The sequence below is a fragment of the Sabethes cyaneus genome, chromosome 2 (genome assembly GCF_943734655.1).
Source record: "Sabethes cyaneus chromosome 2, idSabCyanKW18_F2, whole genome shotgun sequence".
Classification (NCBI taxonomy): domain Eukaryota; kingdom Metazoa; phylum Arthropoda; class Insecta; order Diptera; family Culicidae; genus Sabethes; species Sabethes cyaneus.
This window is the reverse complement of record NC_071354.1, coordinates 708,603-727,175: the sequence shown is the minus strand read 5'-3', so window position 1 is coordinate 727,175 and position 18,573 is coordinate 708,603. Positions and strand designations below refer to the sequence as shown.

At 37.2% G+C, this 18,573-nt stretch overlaps 2 protein-coding genes across 4 annotated transcripts; both read left to right on the top strand.

Annotated features, from left to right (window-relative positions):
* Positions 1–3,353: 3,353 nt before the first annotated feature.
* Positions 3,354–3,839, top strand: LOC128738188 (uncharacterized). Its single transcript, XM_053833124.1, has 2 exons — positions 3,354–3,448; positions 3,512–3,839. Exons 1-2 carry the CDS (start codon positions 3,395–3,397, stop codon positions 3,782–3,784), a joined length of 327 nt encoding a protein of 108 aa, XP_053689099.1. The 5' UTR covers positions 3,354–3,394; the 3' UTR covers positions 3,785–3,839.
* A 311-nt stretch (positions 3,840–4,150) lies between these two features.
* Positions 4,151–11,073, top strand: LOC128734042 (uncharacterized). Of its 3 annotated transcripts, XM_053828021.1 has the most exons (5): positions 4,151–4,835; positions 4,986–5,712; positions 9,800–10,047; positions 10,107–10,988; positions 11,047–11,073. In XM_053828021.1, the coding sequence occupies exons 2-4, from the start codon at positions 5,670–5,672 to the stop codon at positions 10,941–10,943; spliced, it is 1,128 nt and encodes a 375-aa protein (XP_053683996.1). In that variant the 5' UTR covers positions 4,151–4,835; positions 4,986–5,669; the 3' UTR covers positions 10,944–10,988; positions 11,047–11,073. The 3 variants fall into 3 exon arrangements, with proteins under 3 accessions (XP_053683996.1, XP_053683994.1, XP_053683993.1); XM_053828019.1 differs by lacking the exon at positions 11,047–11,073 and having other exon boundaries at positions 5,080–5,712; positions 10,107–11,031; XM_053828018.1 differs by lacking the exon at positions 11,047–11,073 and having other exon boundaries at positions 10,107–11,031.
* The last annotated feature ends 7,500 nt before the right edge of the window (positions 11,074–18,573 follow it).

Sequence of the window (18,573 nt, the reverse complement as noted above, 5' to 3'; positions counted from 1 at the left end):
GGTGTAAATGCACTATATGAGCAATGCCATCTCAACTAACAAAACGGTTTATCTCCAATATTTTTATTGGGATGAAATTTTGCTGATATGTTGGACGCTACGCAAGGATTCATTTTCCATGAAACATAATTATTTTCGTCTGGAGTAACTTTTCAAAAAGGCGTATTTATAAGCAAGAATTTTTTTTTCAAATTATATCTTGAAAACTACTTATTTGTTAAAAATGACGTCAATGGGAAAGTTGAAGAAAATTAAGTGTATTTTCGAAAAAAATACGCTGAAAGAAAAAACTTTGCAAAATCAAAATAAAAAGCATAAAACGTGAATTATCTCACAACATGTCCCCTCAGATTCGTCTCATCTCGTCGAAAAAAATCAATTCTGTCGCCCGTAGCGGCCTGTTTCTGCTAATCAACAGAAAAACTGAACACAGACAACTAATGCACATCATCGGTAGAGCAGATAACAACACTGTGGGTCGATAGTCGAGACTATTGAACATAAATATGCTGAATGTCCGCGCGTTGCAGCAGCCTGGGCATACTTCCGGCAAAGGAGTGCTCCAATCTTCAAAAAGCAAAGTCGTGGGCTTAAACCGTCATTAGACATTACCCTTCTTTATCGACAGACTTCGCAGCCGGCTGTTTTAGAGTACAGGAAAATTACGGGGCCAGTGTAACGATCCTACTGATTCTATCAAGCAAGCACCGTCTAGCCGAGATTCGAACATGCGACGACTGGCTTGTTAGACCAACATCGTATCTCGAAGCTAAGTAGGCGGTACAATCTTCAACGGATGGCGAAGAATCGAATTCGCAGAGATTATGCAGCCAACCTTCCAGCACATAAGGACAAACAGCCGCAATATACTACTAATGATGATTATCAGTTACATAAGTTTCATAAATTTAAATCAGGGAACAATAAATATAAATGAACTAGATTTTCATATTACAATTGAAACTAATGGCACCATGTAAATAATTTTAACACAGACAAATAAACTGACATGAAACAAAAAAAAAAATCTTTATTAATGATTAGTTAAAAAGTTAAAACATGTTCTAAAATCTGGCGAAGAGCTACTAATGGGCACTCTTTCAAATTTTTTGTTTTATTCTGACAAATTTAAAAAAAAAATCCAAATTTTACTTATTTTTGTAAAATTAAAAAAGAGATCAAATTCATCGCACAACAAATTGAACAAATTAGAGTGCTCTAAGCAGGCTGCCACTATGGCCGAGAATAATTGAACAAATTACGTAATATAAACTTATTTCTTAGGTTCAGCCGTTCTGAAGTTAGGCCATTACAAATATTTTATGGAGATTTGGATTTTAAGATGTCAGGCTACTGAAGGGGATGGGGGGGGGGGGGTAGCGAGAAACAAACAACGAGATTTTTTTAATCAGGAAAATCAGGGATTACATACAATTATAATTCTAGGAAAATCGATGTCTAACGATGTTTCCATTTCCGAAAAAAGCGATTTCTTGATTACTAATATCATGAGTTATGAGTAGCGCAAAATACAGCCCACACAAGTACATTACATGTACGCTATCGCCACGCAGTGAGACACTTCTGTACTATTGTCCCTCCTATCAGCAAGGCTGCTATTACTAAAACCGTTTTCCCGAAGAAAGTAATATTTTTAGTTACTCATATCATGATATATAACGTATACGCATATACGCTAGCCCCGCAGATGACAAAATTCTGAACTATTTTTCATACCATCTTGAAGGTGACAATCACTTGTATAAACTTCTCGAAGACCACTACTTTCTAGGTAATCAGTAGCGTAAGTTACAGCGTATACTATAATATTACATATATGGTAGCGCCACGTAGTGAGGCAATTCTGCACTATTTTCTATACCATCTGCAAGGAGGCTATTACTCAAACAACTTCGTCTAAGAAAGTAATACCTCCGGTTACATGAATTATAAGCTATAGCAAATAAAACGAGTTCGCATATACACTAGCGCTGCACGTTGAGAATATTCTGAACTATTTTCAGTGTCATTTCCAAGATGACAGTCATTTGAACAACCTTCCCGAAGACTGCAACTTTCCAAATAATCAGTAGCGTAAGATACAGCCTATACAAGAATATTACATCTGCACTAGCGCCACGTAGCGAGAAAATCCTGAACTACTGCTGCCTGCCTGCTAACCTACCTTTCAATGAAGACGATTGTAATATGATTCCACGATTTGCTCTTGCACCCTTTTCACTCCAAGTAGTAATTTCCTATAATCGCTTGGAATGAAAGGGATACAAGTGCATAACTGAGAAGGAAAGGGGTGTAAGTGCAAATAACATTTTCAAAACTACCTTAAAAATCCCGAAAATCAAAGAAGTTTTCCAAGATTTCAATAGAATTTAATAAAGTAAAGCTAACACAACCATAGTGCGCCATTAGTTTTCTATTATATAATCTGACGAATTTTCTAGACCATGTTAACTTTGGATCTGATTTTCTCGAAATTTACTTTTTATCACTTACTCCCCTTTCTTTCTGACCCACTCATTTATGTGCACGCAAAAAATTTGCACATACTATTCATATGCATCTAATTTTTATGTGTATAATTGTGTGTATAAATGATTATTTGCGTATAATTTTTATGTGTATTTCTGGGAGGATTGTGATTATATGCGACACATGATATTCATATGGAATTTCATATGAAAATTTACTATTAGTTATGTGCAGAATATTTTGAGTGTATGATTTTGTAGATAGATTACAGCGACAGCGGCGTTAGTAATAATTTATACAATATGAGGCGCATCGATCGATTTCGCAGAAATAGTACATACAACAGATTATCACAGATTTCGACATTTCATATATCTGTTAGTGGTAATGAAAAATATAATTTTTGAATGTGACAAGCGCACTTGAATCGACCAGTGTCAATTATTGTTTTTAAACAGTTATAATTTGGAAACTGCTTATTGAATTGATGATGTCTCATGATGTCTGAGCACAGAATGGTGGGCAACAATCGTGAACTTTGTTTCTGTTTCAATTATTCATACTACTATTCAAACCTGCACGAAAAATGACTATTTGTAAAACTATTATCAGACACCAAATCTTGTTTCGGTATAACGGTTCAAATGCATTATCATACTACATTCATTTAATCGACATTTCCAACCGCATTAAGCTTATCCGTAGAATGATTTCTAATCCATATGTAATTACTACTCAAAGTATCTTAACAGGAAATCGCGTTATTTTAATTATTTATTGTCACTGCTAACGGAGCAATACGCAGACAATTTCACGACTATAAATATGAACGGTTAGTCATGAATAATCGCAGACGAAGCTTGAAATCGTATTAGAGAACTATAACTTTGAGCTAATTTTTAGAATGAAGGATTTTGTAGCAATAACTTTGGCTTTGATATGTGCCGTGTTTTTGGTGGTAAGTATTTGAAAACAAAAAAACATTATTTAGATTGCAATATTTCTTCTCTAATAATACCAGAGTCTTTGCCAATGTCACAACGAGCGGGATGATGATTCAAAGCCTGATCATAATTTGGAGGAACTTGAGTTGATGATGAAACAGTCTGGCGTACAGAGTCTAGATGGATTTTCACGTTTCCGAAGAGATGCTCAGCAGGTTGGGGGTTCCAATGGTCAAAATGGCGAACAGCAGGGTCCTGGTGGTAATGTTCAGCGAGGACCTCAAGGCCAGGGTCAGCACCAAGGTGGTGGTGGTGCTCCAGGACAGAACGGTCAAAACAGAAATAATTAGAGCAACTGGTTGGAAAAGAAACGAAGTATAAAGAAAATAAAAATAAATAATAAGATTTTCGCAACATTTGCCACAGTTTTAACATTATGGCGAATCCCTATTTGAGAAACGCTGGTACATACGATGACATTCTCAATCCAAACCAATTACCACACCACAATAGATACCACAATAGATCTAACTAATGATCGCAGTGATTCAAGGCTCCTACAAAAAAAACAAATTTAAAATTACTGTTCTAACGTGCAAGGGATGAAATAGTAAGTGTCTGTTTGTCAGTGGTCATAGTAAATTATATTCAATAGTTGCACAATATCGTCAATGTTTGCAGTCTATTTTCTTTGGCGGCCATAACATCAAAATTCCAATCCAATGTAAAGAAAAGATCAGGGAATTCTCTTTCTTCCGTTCGAGTCTATACGACGAATATCATTTATGACGTGCGAGGTGTGGTTCCAAACGTGGGTAGTAGGCAGAGGTAGGCTCCTCCTCTCATGGTTATTTAAGTGAGAGATCAGACAGATTTAAGTGAAAAAAGGCTTGCGGATGTGATCAAATAAATAGGAAAGATGGTTTAAAATTTGGTCGCATGAGGGTTTTTGAAAATGATGTCAATATTTGAGAATCGATTATGTTAAACTAAAACTGTGTCATGACTTTATAAGGTTTATTGTAACAGTAACGTTCATAGTGGCGAATTCGTGGAACCATAGCAATAAGTAAACAATGGGCGATAAAAGCTGAAGAGTCGTTCGTTCGAAAAACTTCGAAGTCTGCAGCTTGGAGAATATGTTTAGTGGTAAGGGAAGACGGTGGTAGTGCGCGGGCATGTAAATATTATTGTTTGTCGGTGGTTTTTAATGATCGCATTCAGCAGATGGCAAACGATGGGAATTCCAGTCTGGCATCGCATGAATTCGCGGTCGAGTAAATATCGTTTAGATGGAAAATTTTTGTTGAAAGGATTATGATATATTGCGATTTTTGTGACGATGGATAATCGCTAAATAGGATAATAAAATTTCATAATGCTCTGAGGTGAACATATTAGGTAGGTATAATCACAATTCTGAATTATTTTTAAATAATTTTTGATTTTATTGTTTGTATTTTGCAGTAATATTTTTATTTACCACTAGTTTCATTTTACGAAAACATTTTTGTCTAACAACATTTTTTGTTTTTTTATCACTTTGAGCAGATCTATCAACACATAAATATTCAAAATAACAATACTGTCAAATTATTTCACTCATTCCTGGTACGATCAACAAAACTCGACGATCCAACATAAGACTTCAGATTTGATGGTACCAGTGAAATCATTCTCAGGAAAGGAAGGAAATCCAAATTCATCAGCTGATAAGAACAAAGATGATTGTGATGACGATGATCGGAAGCTATGCATGCTTTGACAACGCAGTCGCGTTTTGCAAAGAAATCCACATGGCAGCTATTTGTTACTGTATGACCGTTCAGAATATGGTTCGCGGTGAATTAACTTTGCTTGAATACTAATATTTATTTCTTCTCTCTGTAGTGATTTTGTCGTTTAGTATAGTAGCACCACCTTTGACCACGCTGACAGTCGTAAGTAAACCGAGTTGATAAAGTATTTAAATGAATTGAACCGCCGGATCGCCAAATCAGTTGGCCGCGTGTTGTGCCGCGGAGAGGATCCACGTCTACAGAGAGTCGGCTATGAGAGTAAACATTGGATGAACATTTTAGCAGTTTGAGTGTAATTGCTGTAGCGGTGTAAAATTTGCAAAAAGCTGTCTTACTTCGGAAGTGATTATCAATAGTGGTGATTTAGTGGCAAACTTGGTCTGGTTGCAGGGAAAACCGAGGCATTTTAGTAAAAGTGTGAACACTACTGTCAGTGATGAAGTCATTATTTATATTTGCGACGGTTATGGTCGCTGGAGGTACGAACTCATATGCATATATACTACGGTCCATAAAAGTTTATTTAATAAATATTTCTCTATTCAAATGCACGGACAATAACTTTCAAGTTGTGAATTCAATTCTTCATATATTCTTAGTAAAAACAGTAATACAGTTTGAATTCTACAGCATACCGGTGAAATTGTGTGTAACTAAAATAACATGTGATAATTTACCAGGTGGATGTAGAAGAGGCCAGATTGCTTCCAATTACCGTTTTAGAAGAGCTTTTTTGAAATTTTGTCGATCGAGAATAGTCTTGCGTGGAAGTTTTCTTATGATTTGGAAAAAGAAAAGTTTTTACTATCCAGACAAATCTAAAAAGTTGTCATCATTGATTGCCATTCACGTAAGTGATAATTATATTTGTAGTATTTTGGTTTCTTCCATAACTAACGAAATATGCCATACGTATTTAAATACGTATGCTTTCATATAAATTAAAACATCTGCTATCACTTTAAGCAAAGTTTTTGGAGCGTCTTAGTAGGTTCTGAATGGTTTCGAGTAGCTGCAACTGACATGTAGAAACTATGACAACATATGCTGGTTTTTTATATGCACGTGTAAAGTGCAAGTTAAGTGTGTTTACCGATTAGAAACCAATTATCAAGAAAAAAGTTATGGGCTTAAACGTCTTTCTAAGATTTGACCCTTCTTTATCGACAGACTTCGCAGCCGGCTGTTAGAGTACAGGACAATTACGCGGCTAGTGCAATGATCCTACTGGCTCTTTCTAACAAGCAGCGCCTAGCCGAGATTCGAACATATGGTAACTGGTTAAAGTTTAACGTTTATGCTGCAGTTTTTTATGCAAAATGTTTATTTGCTGACCATCTTGTTTGAATATTTGAGTTAGTGGCATGTATATGTGTTGTGGCCATTTGGAGTGCTATGATAATATCAATATGTTCTGATCTCATTTAAAAACCAAGTGCTTTGCAATAATTGAGTGGTGATACAAATTACTCTAGTACATGGGCGTAGCGACGGGGTGGGGGGGGGGGGGGGGGTGGGGGTTATGGTTTGGTGGTTCAAACCCTCCAAACACTTTCAAGCTTGAAATTTAACAGCCATCAGACAACATCACTTCCAATTGCAAATTGTCACTCGCCAATGAAGCAATGAAGCTTCGGTTTCAACTGAAGCAACACCGCTTCGCTTCAAAGCTGGCTTCAATCTGCGTCAGTAAAACAGGTTTCACGTCAGCATGACGATCGGTTTTAAAGTTTCATTTTCACTTTCCTATCAAACATTCAGTAGAAGGTCAGTAGCTTTTAACGCAAATGAATTGAATTTGAGTAACGTTTCCTACAATATAACGCATTTAATATTTAACCTAGTCAACATCGACAAATCGTGTTCATGCCTGACTTTCAGTTGTCGTCACTTGAAACAGTCACCAACTTCAGTTGGCGCTTGATTGAAACATTCTGTTCAACAAATGAGACCAGTCTCTTCATGTATGATGCGAAGGTAAGAGAAAGTCAGCATCTTTTATTGGTTTCGACTATGCCGGGCCCTGGTTTAGAACACAAGAAAATTTGCGGGGCTGGTTGTACGATCTTCGTCGTCGTCGTCAGCGGCTTAGAGCCGGAGTGGTTCGTGCTGTTTTAAGCTTCATTCAACTCGATCTTGAGTTATTCGTCGCCCATTTCCCAGGAGTTTCTGAAGTTGTAGTCCACCGTTCACAAGGGCGCGTACGTCCTCAGTGCGCATTGTCAAATCCCTAAAAACTATCGGTCCAGAAGGGGGTTTACACATTGTCAGCTTCGTACCGCGGCTTATGCCCCTTGATCTTGCCGTTTTACTAAGTATGCTTGGTGTCCTGCTTGAATACGTTGCTGCAAATCCTCATTTCTGTTGCTGTCCGTGGCCACCAGCGATCCCACATACATGAGCTCATCTACCACTTCTGGTTCGTCGCTGCCAACAAATGCCGTCCGTGAAAAGCGCAGGTTGCTCTCGTTTGAGCCTCTACTATACATGTATTTGGTCTTCGACGCATTTATTTTAAACCCAATCCTTCTTTCAACCTAGCGCAAATGGCCTCCGCCGTTACAAAGTTTCTGGTTTTAATATCAAAACGCGTAGCCTGCGTAGTTTGCTACATTTACTGAAAATCGAACTTCTTTTTTCGATATCCGCTTGTCGAATTACCCCCTCAGGAGCGATCTTGAAAAGCATGCAAAATTGTTAGCTTGTTTCGATCCTGGCCGCGTCTCGAAGAGGCTCGATCCTATGGACTTTTACAGTCTCTCCCAGCCGAGATTCGAACACACAACGTACTTCGATGCCAACTAAGAGGCAAAAGTTTAACATTTGTCTGATTTGATCTCAATTCGATTTTTTGTCAAATGAAGAACACTCAATTTCAACCTAAATAGCTTTTAACTGAAAATAATTTTCCATTTCTTGAATAAACTGCTTAAGGTTAGGCTATATCTGATTTTTTTTGTAAACAACCCCCCCCCCCCCCCCCCAAGCAACTTTTCTGGGTACGCCCCTGCTCTAGTACTTAGCGTTGCGCTTGAGCCAAACGTGTTGCGTTCGATCCAAGTAAAATAAAGTTTCCTTACCAACGTTTTAGATTTAAGTTTGGTTCAGTTGCCAAAGATCAAATAAAGGTGAGCATAAAACGTTTAAAATTTTTGCATTATCAAGAAAAACATTATCATTATCATACATAGTCTCACGTCGTCATTCACCTCTTTGTTAAGATAAATCTTGAAACTTGGAGGTGGTCACTATTTGTTAGCTGTACTGTTGATAAATCTGAAATTGAGGTTTTTAGTTCGCTTTTCGATTGCATACTAATATAATATGTAAATTTTTTATTTCTATCAATAAAACTTCTAGCTTTCAAGAGACGTGCTGTGAATGTTAACTTGTAAGAGTAGTTGAGAAACACCGTTAGATAGGGATAATGACATGTCTGAAAATGTTTAAATTTATATAAGCTGGAAATTTTCGGAGCTTGCAATAAATCTGGACGAACTTTTAAAAATATATCTCGCTAGCGTCACTATTTAGCTAGACGTTAAGAAAATGTTCGTTAAAATGCGTTTATGTCGCCATAATAATCGAAAGAGAACGACGCCAAAGATAGTCTCTCAATGTTAGATAGGTCCTTTTGAAAAGTTACGCGAGATATGCATGATTGATGTATTTTACATCAATATTCGTTGTCATAATTTTATAATATTTAAGTTGCTATCGACTGTTACGTGTTGTTTAGATATTGATTTCTAGGCACATCAGTCATATATTTATAAATATTTATACCTATTTATATTCATTTTTTATATTTTTAGTAGAATAATACTCATAGTTCTATGTAACTATGTTGATTTAAGTAAGTAGTACCTGTTCTGTACCTATATACCATTTTTTGCCAGAAAATTGGATAATTTGTTGCATTTTACTTGTATTACTCATGCATTTATTCATCAACCACTTTCTAGAATGTCTAATTATGGTGGTGTCGAAGCTCGCTTTCAAGGTTAAGACTAAAAGTGAAAACGAATACTAATTACTAGAGTAACATTCTGATTTGCCTTGACCGGTACACAAAAACGCATTACAAAAATGCGCAAGTTTCTGCTGCTCCTCTCCAGAGGGTTGTTCAAACAGGCTGCTGCTGGCCCAAGTGTGGCGGCATTGCTTGGTGTTAGAGGTCAAGTTCACGACTCAGCAATTGCCTCCAATCGGGCAAGTGCTTGTTGATTGTGGTGTCTTCCCTGCGTTCTCTACTTCGTTTAATCTACGATTTTCACAAGAGCTCAAGTTGCGCTTTTATGATTACATGCGCTGTGAGTGTAGACAGTGATGTTCATCTGGGTCAACGTATATGTAATTCACAAGACTTTGGCTTATCACCTTATCACTTACCAGTTGGCATGGTTTTCTGTTTTCGATGAATTGTCGCTGTAGCATCGTTCGTTTGTACACAAAGTTATTGCAAGCAAGAATACTGCCATCTAGCAATACAAAATCTATCGACCTGTGATGATCAATTAGAACATGTGAACTGAGATTTTTTCTTCTTCATATTTCCATTTTCAGCATTCGCGCTTCAAGATGGACAAGTATGTGAACCGGGAAGTAACTTTATGGTGGACTGTAATGTTTGTAGGTGTTCTACTGATGGTAAACTGATGTCATGCACTAGAAAGTTTTGTGTTCCAGAAGAACAAGGAGATGATCCAAAGGCACAACCGACAGTGGCCTCAGCAGGTGATACCGGTGAAAAGGAAGAGGAACACCTGCAAACCAACGGTCAAGTGTGCACACCCAATGAAGTGAAGATGGAGGTAGATTTATTTATATATTCAATTGGTGCAGCCAATCAAACAATTTCATTTCATTTCAGGATTGCAATCGCTGTAAGTGCGCCGCCAATGGAATTGGATGGTTTTGCACTCGTAAAGCTTGCAAACCAAGGGAAAAGCGCGATGTCTCTGTTCAACGGTCAACGCAAAGTTGCACTCCTGGGACTTCTTTCAAAAGCACAGATGGTTGTAACGATTGTTTCTGTACTGAAACAGGAATCGCCGCATGTACGATGAAATTCTGTTTTCCCAAAGTCAAGCGCGCAGTTTCCGTTCGACGAAAACGAGCTGTTGAGAAGAAATGTGTTCCAGGAAGCTCGTTTAAGAGTGCCGACGGATGTAATGATTGTTTTTGTACCGAAACAGGAGTCGCTGCCTGTACCCTGAGATTCTGCTTTTCTAACATCGACCAGGGAATTTCCAATCGACAAAAGCGAGATGTTGAGAAGAAATGTGTTCCAGGAAGTTCGTTCAAAAGTGCTGATGGTTGTAATGATTGTTTCTGCACCGAAACAGGAATTGCTGCTTGTACGTTAAGGTTCTGCATTCCAGCGAGCAAACAAGATGTTTCTGCTCGAAGAAAACGAGATGTTGGAAATATGTGTGTTCCGGGAACTTCCTTCAAAAGTGAAGACGGGTGTAACGACTGTTTCTGTACGAAAAATGGAGAAGCGGCTTGCACCGAAAAGCTTTGCTTGCCAAGTAAATTCAAGCGATCGAATGATGAGATACCTCGATCATTGATTCCGCCATGGTCGCCAGATTTTTCATGTGCACCATCCTCGAATTTTAAATATCAGTGCAACATGTGTCGTTGTGATAACACAGGAAAGTCAGCAGCGTGTACGTACAGAGCTTGTATCCCTGGTGAATATTAATGTGCAAACGTTGAGTCTATATTTGAATAATACTGCTCTTTTGAGGTGCATAGTACTGTTAATTTTGTATTAAGCGATCAAAATAAATTCGAATTATTTTTAGCGATTCGTTCTATTAGCTTCATTGAATTGAAAATGTGATTTTTCAGCTGGAAGTATCATAACAAATAGCTTACAATGAGCATACATATTTGGCACGCATGAAGGTACGCGAAATCCGAATCCAACTTGCAATGTTTTACCCTCCCTGTCCCAAGGATATTTGGGTAGTTTACAATTTTTGGTCACGTGAAAAAGTTACTAATAAGTAATTCGTAACTATATAAGTGTTGCAACAATATTTTTATTACGTCTTAAGATAGAAATATCCACACGGAAAGAAATCCGATTCCGATACCATGAAAAAAATTATACAATCATAAAGTTGGAAATGCTGTGAAATCCTGACTAAACCAACACATCATGAAATCATGAACACAAATTCATGATCTTGTGTTATATTTGTACCGCAACAAGTTCTGATATCATGATTTTTATTCAAGGTGTATTTTTATAACAGACTAGCTGACCCGACGAACCTCGTATTGTTCCAAATTATACAGGGTTGACATACATCGTGAATCTCGAATGACCTTTGTCACAATTTTGAGTTCTGCAAGTTTCTGAGGAGTTTAACCTTGGATGATTCATTTTGGCAGTCACGTAACTATGAAACCTTGGGTAGCTTAATATACAAATTAGCAATTTTTCCTCACAGTAAAGTAGATAACAACTCCCCCCATTGCTTAGCGCTAAAGCGGATAGCATTGATATATTCGCCGTGATTGCATACCATTTCACCGAATATTATTTCGCGAAAGACCGTACGCGAAATGTACCATTTCACGGAAAACCTTCTCGTAGAAAGTACCATTTCGTAGGGGTGATCCTCTCCTTGCTCGCTATCACTCGTTCGGACCCAACTGAAGGAAAGTAATACGAAATTTGGTTCCATTTGCTTGAATAATTCTCGAGTTATTCAGAAATTTGGGTTTCATTTGTATGAGAGCCCCCCTCCCCTCCTATAGGGGGAGGAGTCATAACTTGCCATAGAAAAAAATCCTGCCTTCAAAAATCCCCACATGCCAAATTTAGTTTCATTTGCTTGATTAGTTCTCGAGATATGAGGAAATTGTATTTAATTTGTATGGGAGCCCTCCTCCCTTTTAGGGGGAAGGGGTCTCTAACTATCATAAGTACCTTCCTCGGCCCTGTCGTGATCCGAGGGAGTTTTGCTGCCATCCTTTATCCTGGCTAGCGCCGCTCTCTACTCCTGCTGCTGTTCGGGGTGAACAGCCGAGTACCGCACCGCCAGTGTGGATCCACCTCCTTCGATTGAGCAGTGATCTTACCCTCCAAAGGGGCCACTGGTTTCGCTGCCTGCTGCTGCCTCTGCGTCTGCTGTTGGTCCATGCGGGTGAGATCCTTCCTCTCTGAAATCCGCCACAAGAATCTGTTCGGCCGGCTTCTGCTTATATAGAATCGCTCGGCATCGGCAGCATATTTTCCAATTAACGAGCAGTTGCCGTATTGGACTACATTTTGCATTGGCATGCATTGGCAGCATTATCAGAACATACCAATGGAACAGGATTATTAATATTCTATGCCTTTTTAATGGAATTCATGTATATTTATTTATAATTATTTATTATGTTATCCTTATCTCCCACAGGCCCCAAAACCCCTGCATGCAATTGCAATTTTCACGCCGATCCGTTCAGCAGTTTCCGAGTCTATAAGGAACATACAGACGGACAGACAGACAGATAGAAGTTCATTTTTATAGGTATAGATAGATAGATAGATAAGCAAGCATTACTTTGAATTTTCACTACTGAAAATCACTACTGAATTTCCGTGCATATTCAAATTCCATAACAATTTAATCGGTTGATTTGAGCATCGGAAGTCGTGGATCACCTGTGCTACCATGGGACAAAGAGTTGTTGTTGAGAGAAAGCTAGCTTTCTATTACTTATAGTCAATATGGGACAAAGCTAATATCCTTCAAATAGTGAAGAGCTGTCTTGTTAAGTTTTACCCACTATCAAAGCAATTTAAAGAAGCCTAATATAATGTTTTATAGTAAAGCGATAAGGATAACAATTCAATTGATTTTTGGTATTTATTTTTGTTTATCCTGTTCGATACTACATTACTCATAAAGCATGTATTTAGACAGGATAACTTGCAACAGCTGGTAGATATAAAATAACTGTGAACGTCAACTCCACGAGGCAAACAACCGGTTGTAAAATCTGTCGATAAGGAAGGGTAAGTCTTAAAGACGTTTACATTATTTTTTGCATCGAGCAACATTAAAATCACAGCTTGAAAGTATAAGCCGAAAGTACACAGCTTGAAAGTATAAGATCATTCATGTATTACGAGTGAATTTACGACGTACAACGCGGTACTAATCACCACTTCGGTAAATGGGTTTCGTAATATGTGTTTGGTCCTTAAATAAGGCAGACCTCGACATGGAATATCAACTGCATAAATAACATAAAAATATAAATCCTTAATTTTCATTACTGGGCTTATAAATTACTGTTTCTACAATTACAAGTCGGATTAACCTTTACATATTCAAGTTGAAAGAAACTCATTCCAATTATTTAATTCATTCAATTTCAAAAAAATATTGCTTATTGCTAGTTATCCCGTTGCGAACTGTTGCAAGTTACCCCGTTTGACATGCAATATATTTGGCAGAGTTTTGCAAAGCAATGCTAATTTAATCCTGCTGGTGCACTCCTTAGCAAACTCACTCACAAAATATTAGCGGCTAATTAACTTGCCAAGCGGTAACTGTTCTTATCATGATGTGCTTTGTGCATGAGAAACGCATTCATGAATAGTTCCAGCATTTCTATCTAGGATTGCACCTACAGCTTTATCAACCATAAATTACTACGTGCCTATTTCGAGGGCGCCGGTAGAAGGTTGAATCCGTAATCGCTTTTTCGTTTGAATTTCACTGCTTCCACTCACTGCTATTTGTTAGGACATTCATCCTAAGGCGTTACATAGGGTGGCGAAAATCATCGCGACAACAAAAACAGCTGTTTTTTCATCGAATATGAGAATGGAGTAATGAAGTCGTGTTTTGAGAGGCGGAAAAGCGCGGGAAACTATTATTGGGTCCAGTGAGCTCTCGAAAACTCTCATGGCTCTCTTACATACGTCTGCTTGCACTTCCTTCTTATGAATCGTTCTGTCATAGTTACACAGCGTTCGCCTCTAACAGTCTGGTTGCAGCATCCCCAAAGAAAGGAAAATCAGTCCTGTATTGACTACCGCCGTAGCTGGATGCAGGTTTGTGCGGCAGTATTTTATCGACCTTAATAGTGGAAAACCAGTGTAGTCAATGTGGCTAGTGTTTGGTTTTAACCAATTCATGTTCGCTCAGCTGGATACGTCCTGTTTTCTGCATGTGCTTTCCGCAGACGTTACTCGCTATAAATTTGGGCATTAACGCTGAACCGGATCCGGATAAAATGTTTACCACTAACAGTGCTTCCTACATAATCGAAAACGGAAATAAATAAATCTTGTGAATATACAATTAGCAGCTAACATATAGAGTTGCTAATTTGGAGTTTGAATGACAACCAATATAATCCATAAAACGAATGTGTTGTGTAACTACACCAAATTGGATTGAAGATTTCTATAACTAACAGCAGTTGCAAATGTTTTGAGTGAAATTCCTAGACACTGCAAGTTTGAAATAAATAGAACGCTGGCTTGTGCTTTAAATTCATTTGTTTTGTGAAAGCGTGTTACATGAGATTAGTAGTATAGCAGGTATGGTTTTCTTTTATTTTTTTGGAGATTGTGTTATACCAAATAATGGTAATGCGTAATGAAAGCCCTGAAAGAGTGCACCATCTTAGAGCATATTTTTCAATGTTTCGGAAAAGAAGATGATAATACGTTTGATGACAAATCTGTATCTATATAGAAAAATGCGACTCTGAATATCAAGTGTCGTTTACCCGTTGATGGTACTGAGCGCGGTGGTAACAATTTGTTTGATACCAGTGAGGATTGAATTGTGTTCTTTCGCTTCACTTCTGCTTTTTTACTGTGTAAAGTATAGTAAACGGACATTTACGGCGATTTGTCGCAGCAAAAGACTGTAAGTATAATGCTTATTTTTTTTCTCATTTCTTAACAATTCGTTTCTTTATTTTTTAAATACTCCAAAAAAGTGAACGTGTAATATAAATTGTATGCATACGTATAAAATACAAAACTGTATTTAATAACTTTTCATACAAAACATAAGCATTTTAATCAAAATATAACATTCGGTTCGAGCTGTTATAGAAACCCCAGCGAATAAATCCAATATAAAGATTCTATTGAAACACTGTCTTGAGGTTTCTGTAGGAAATACAAAACCGTTATGTTTGCTCTGATAGGCTATTTTGATTATCCTCAATGTTATTCGGTTATTATAACATTGATTTATGTATAAGGTATCACGGAGTTAATGGGGATACGGGGTAAATTGGAATGGGCAAGGTTCGATGTTGGCATGCCTTAATTTTGGCAACACGAAATATGTCGCTTCCAAAAATATGCTTAAGCATCAGTCAATTTTTGCATACATGTTCAAAATGACCCAAAATGATTACATTAGTATGTACATGAAAAAAGTTTGTAATTGTAGAATGTTTCGAAAGGTAATATTTACCTAGGACTACGTCTTACCGCAGGGTGTCAAAAAGTTGCTTGTGTCGTGTCGGCCCAATCTCTCGTCGAGCTTTTTGAGTATAAAATTGTTGCAATCGTAGAAAAATCGTTGATTAATTATATTTTTATTAATTTTTTTCATTTTTGGCACGATTTCGATTTTAGTATCATATGCGACACGCATTTGTTGCCAAATTCGAAATCCTACTGTATTTCAAAACAAAACTACGTATACACCTTTACACGTTTTCTTTGTGTTCTACCAAGCATTATTCAATTCAATTGCATTCAATTCAATTCAATTGCATGATATTAATATCACTGAAACATTAAAATAGGGGTTCGCCTATGGCGGGTCTTCATCTAGTTTCCCGATATAGAGAGAAAAAAACTACTACTTGGCATTAATATTTATGGACTGTCTTTTCGTTATAGACGAGAAGATAATGTAAGACAACTACTATTTCTCACTACTTTTTCAAAAAATAAAAGTATCTTTGGTTTTCATACCGGCTTTGATTATCATTATCATAAAAATCTGATAATCACTCTGAGTAAATACTTGAAATCAAGAGTAGAATCAAGCCATCCGATGTCAAATGACTTTAGCATAGGTTTATTCTCAGGCCCCTCATTTACCTTTCCTTCGTGCTGAATTCTATGCTAGCCGCTGAAGCTTCTTAACAGTGCAAAAATCCCTCCGATAGTTAAGTGGTCAGAGGAACGAATGAGTCCTCGCCAGGGACGGCTATAATATGGGATAGTACTGGCAGCGATGAACAAGTAGATCAAGCTTTGAAGGAAGGGTAAACTCCAATACTCACAAGTATGCATAAAATTTAATAAGCATATCGTCAACTCAATAGCGATTATTGCAAAAAGAAATGCAGTGCGGGTCATACAGCAAACACCCAGGCGATATTACAATAGATCAACGATACTGGTCGCAGTGATGAGTCCACAAATGGAGAAAAAAAATACTTGAAATTTTGAGCTGTGATTCAAAATATTTCGAAATTTTTTGTGGAGTATGAATAGCTCGTGCTACTCGACTCAATGAATACATAAATAGATTTTTGTAAATGATTGCTGTCTATCCATGATAGACGAAAGGAATCTTGCATATGACAATGTGAAGTTTCCTTATGACGAACTCCTGCTGGAACATGAAAATTTGTTTCTCTAAGAAATGTAAGTTCCCAATTTTTATTTGTCTGAATGTGTGAACATGATACAGGCAAGATGTGTCAGATTCTTAAATTCTTTAATAAATTCGAAATAAAGTATGGATTGTGTTTATATGTGACGAAGGGGGTCCGTCACCCTACCACAAAACCAAATTGTACAAATAGTAAGGACAAAACCAAAAGTGTAAAAAAATAAATCCATTAACGGTTATAAAGGAGCAAGTAGTTTTCTCACATTCTGGCGACACATAAACAATATCAAATATCAATTGAATCTAGGAAGACATAGTCGATATAATTTAGCTAATCTGCATTTGGAAGTTAAACCGTAACAAGTATTATGCTTGTTATAGCGTAACTCTTCCATAAGATATTAAAGTATTTTCTCTATTGAATTGAACTTTTGTAGTTTTTCTATTGTTCGCGTCAGTGTTGCAAGAATAGTCGCGAACGTCGCCAGAGTATATCGAATCCATTAACTTTATTGTGGTAATAGTTACAAATTCCTACAGGAATGAATGTAATCGTTAATGGCATGACTACTATTGGTAACTCAGCTATTCTTAAACTGTTATCTATTTCTGGCAATTTTCAGGTATCACTCACAAGCTCAATTTATATTTCTAGCACCGAATGCAGCTTTAGCTAATTTAGCCTCGTAGGCACTACAGTTTAAGGATTTACCGTAACCAAGCACTAGATTTTAAGCATATGATATTTACAAGCTTTCACTAGATTAAGGCATTCGTTGGGTTTAATCACTCAACTAGAATTAGGTACTCTTCGATAGATTTAAGCACTTGGATTTCACCATTCGCTAACTGTAAGTTAGCTTGATTTAAGCATTAATCCTTAAGATACTTTTCAAATTAATAATAGGCACTTTCTTCTCCTGAACTGGCTTTTATCTCTTTAGATTTATAGTACATAATAGATATTTTTTTATGTTTATATACTTCTTCAATTTATCATTATATTTATTTACTTTATCACGAATACAATTTCGATGACAGCGATGACAAGTACAGATGACAGCCGCCGATGTTTAGCTCCTCTCGTGTCAGCGAAGATGGTATGCAAGGGTTTGCCGAAATCGACGGGCGTAACGACACGTCAGACAAACTAAACACCATTATACAAGTGATTGGCCATTTGCCGCGACACGTTCTCAGTCAGGTATGATATGGTTTATGAAACCAATAACATTTCCGGGATTAGCAGACCAAATCGTATCGAGTGATAAACAGCCCTTATCGAGAAATTTAGTTCTGCTCGTATATAACGCACTACAACTGCATAGCAGAAGTTCCGAAGTTTCAGGATAATTTTACTACCATTCTCATTAATATTATCTTGTGATCATAATCGTATTTTCGAGTCAATGAAAATTAAATTGCGTCTCGCGTCGCGAGGGTTGGACACAGCTTGGATATGTATAGGACTGCATTGTATAACAACACTACCTACCACATAGCTGCACATGAGTTGTGTTTTGTATAAATTACAGTTAATGTCACCCGTTGTACAATAATTGTACTTTAATTTCTTTGCGGCATTTTTGTATGAACTCCTTCTAGAAGCATTGTCTTTGGATGCTTTTTTCAGTGCTTCAACGTAGCTGTTTAATAAGCATTCATAATTTTTTGTTGCTTATTTTATATTTGCTAATAAAATCTTGCCACTTGCCCTGGTAA

Bases quoted from the DNA above. Each gene is read 5' to 3' on its own strand.
- LOC128738188 (XM_053833124.1), top strand. From the start codon at position 3,395: ATGAAGGATTTTGTAGCAATAACTTTGGCTTTGATATGTGCCGTGTTT. The intron at 3,449-3,511 runs GTAAGTATTTGA...TAATAATACCAG, and splicing joins TATGTGCCGTGTTTTTGGTG to AGTCTTTGCCAATGTCACAA.
- LOC128734042 (XM_053828021.1), top strand. From the start codon at position 5,670: ATGAAGTCATTATTTATATTTGCGACGGTTATGGTCGCTGGAG. The intron at 5,713-9,799 runs GTACGAACTCAT...TTCCATTTTCAG, and splicing joins GACGGTTATGGTCGCTGGAG to CATTCGCGCTTCAAGATGGA. The intron at 10,048-10,106 runs GTAGATTTATTT...ATTTCATTTCAG, and splicing joins CCAATGAAGTGAAGATGGAG to GATTGCAATCGCTGTAAGTG.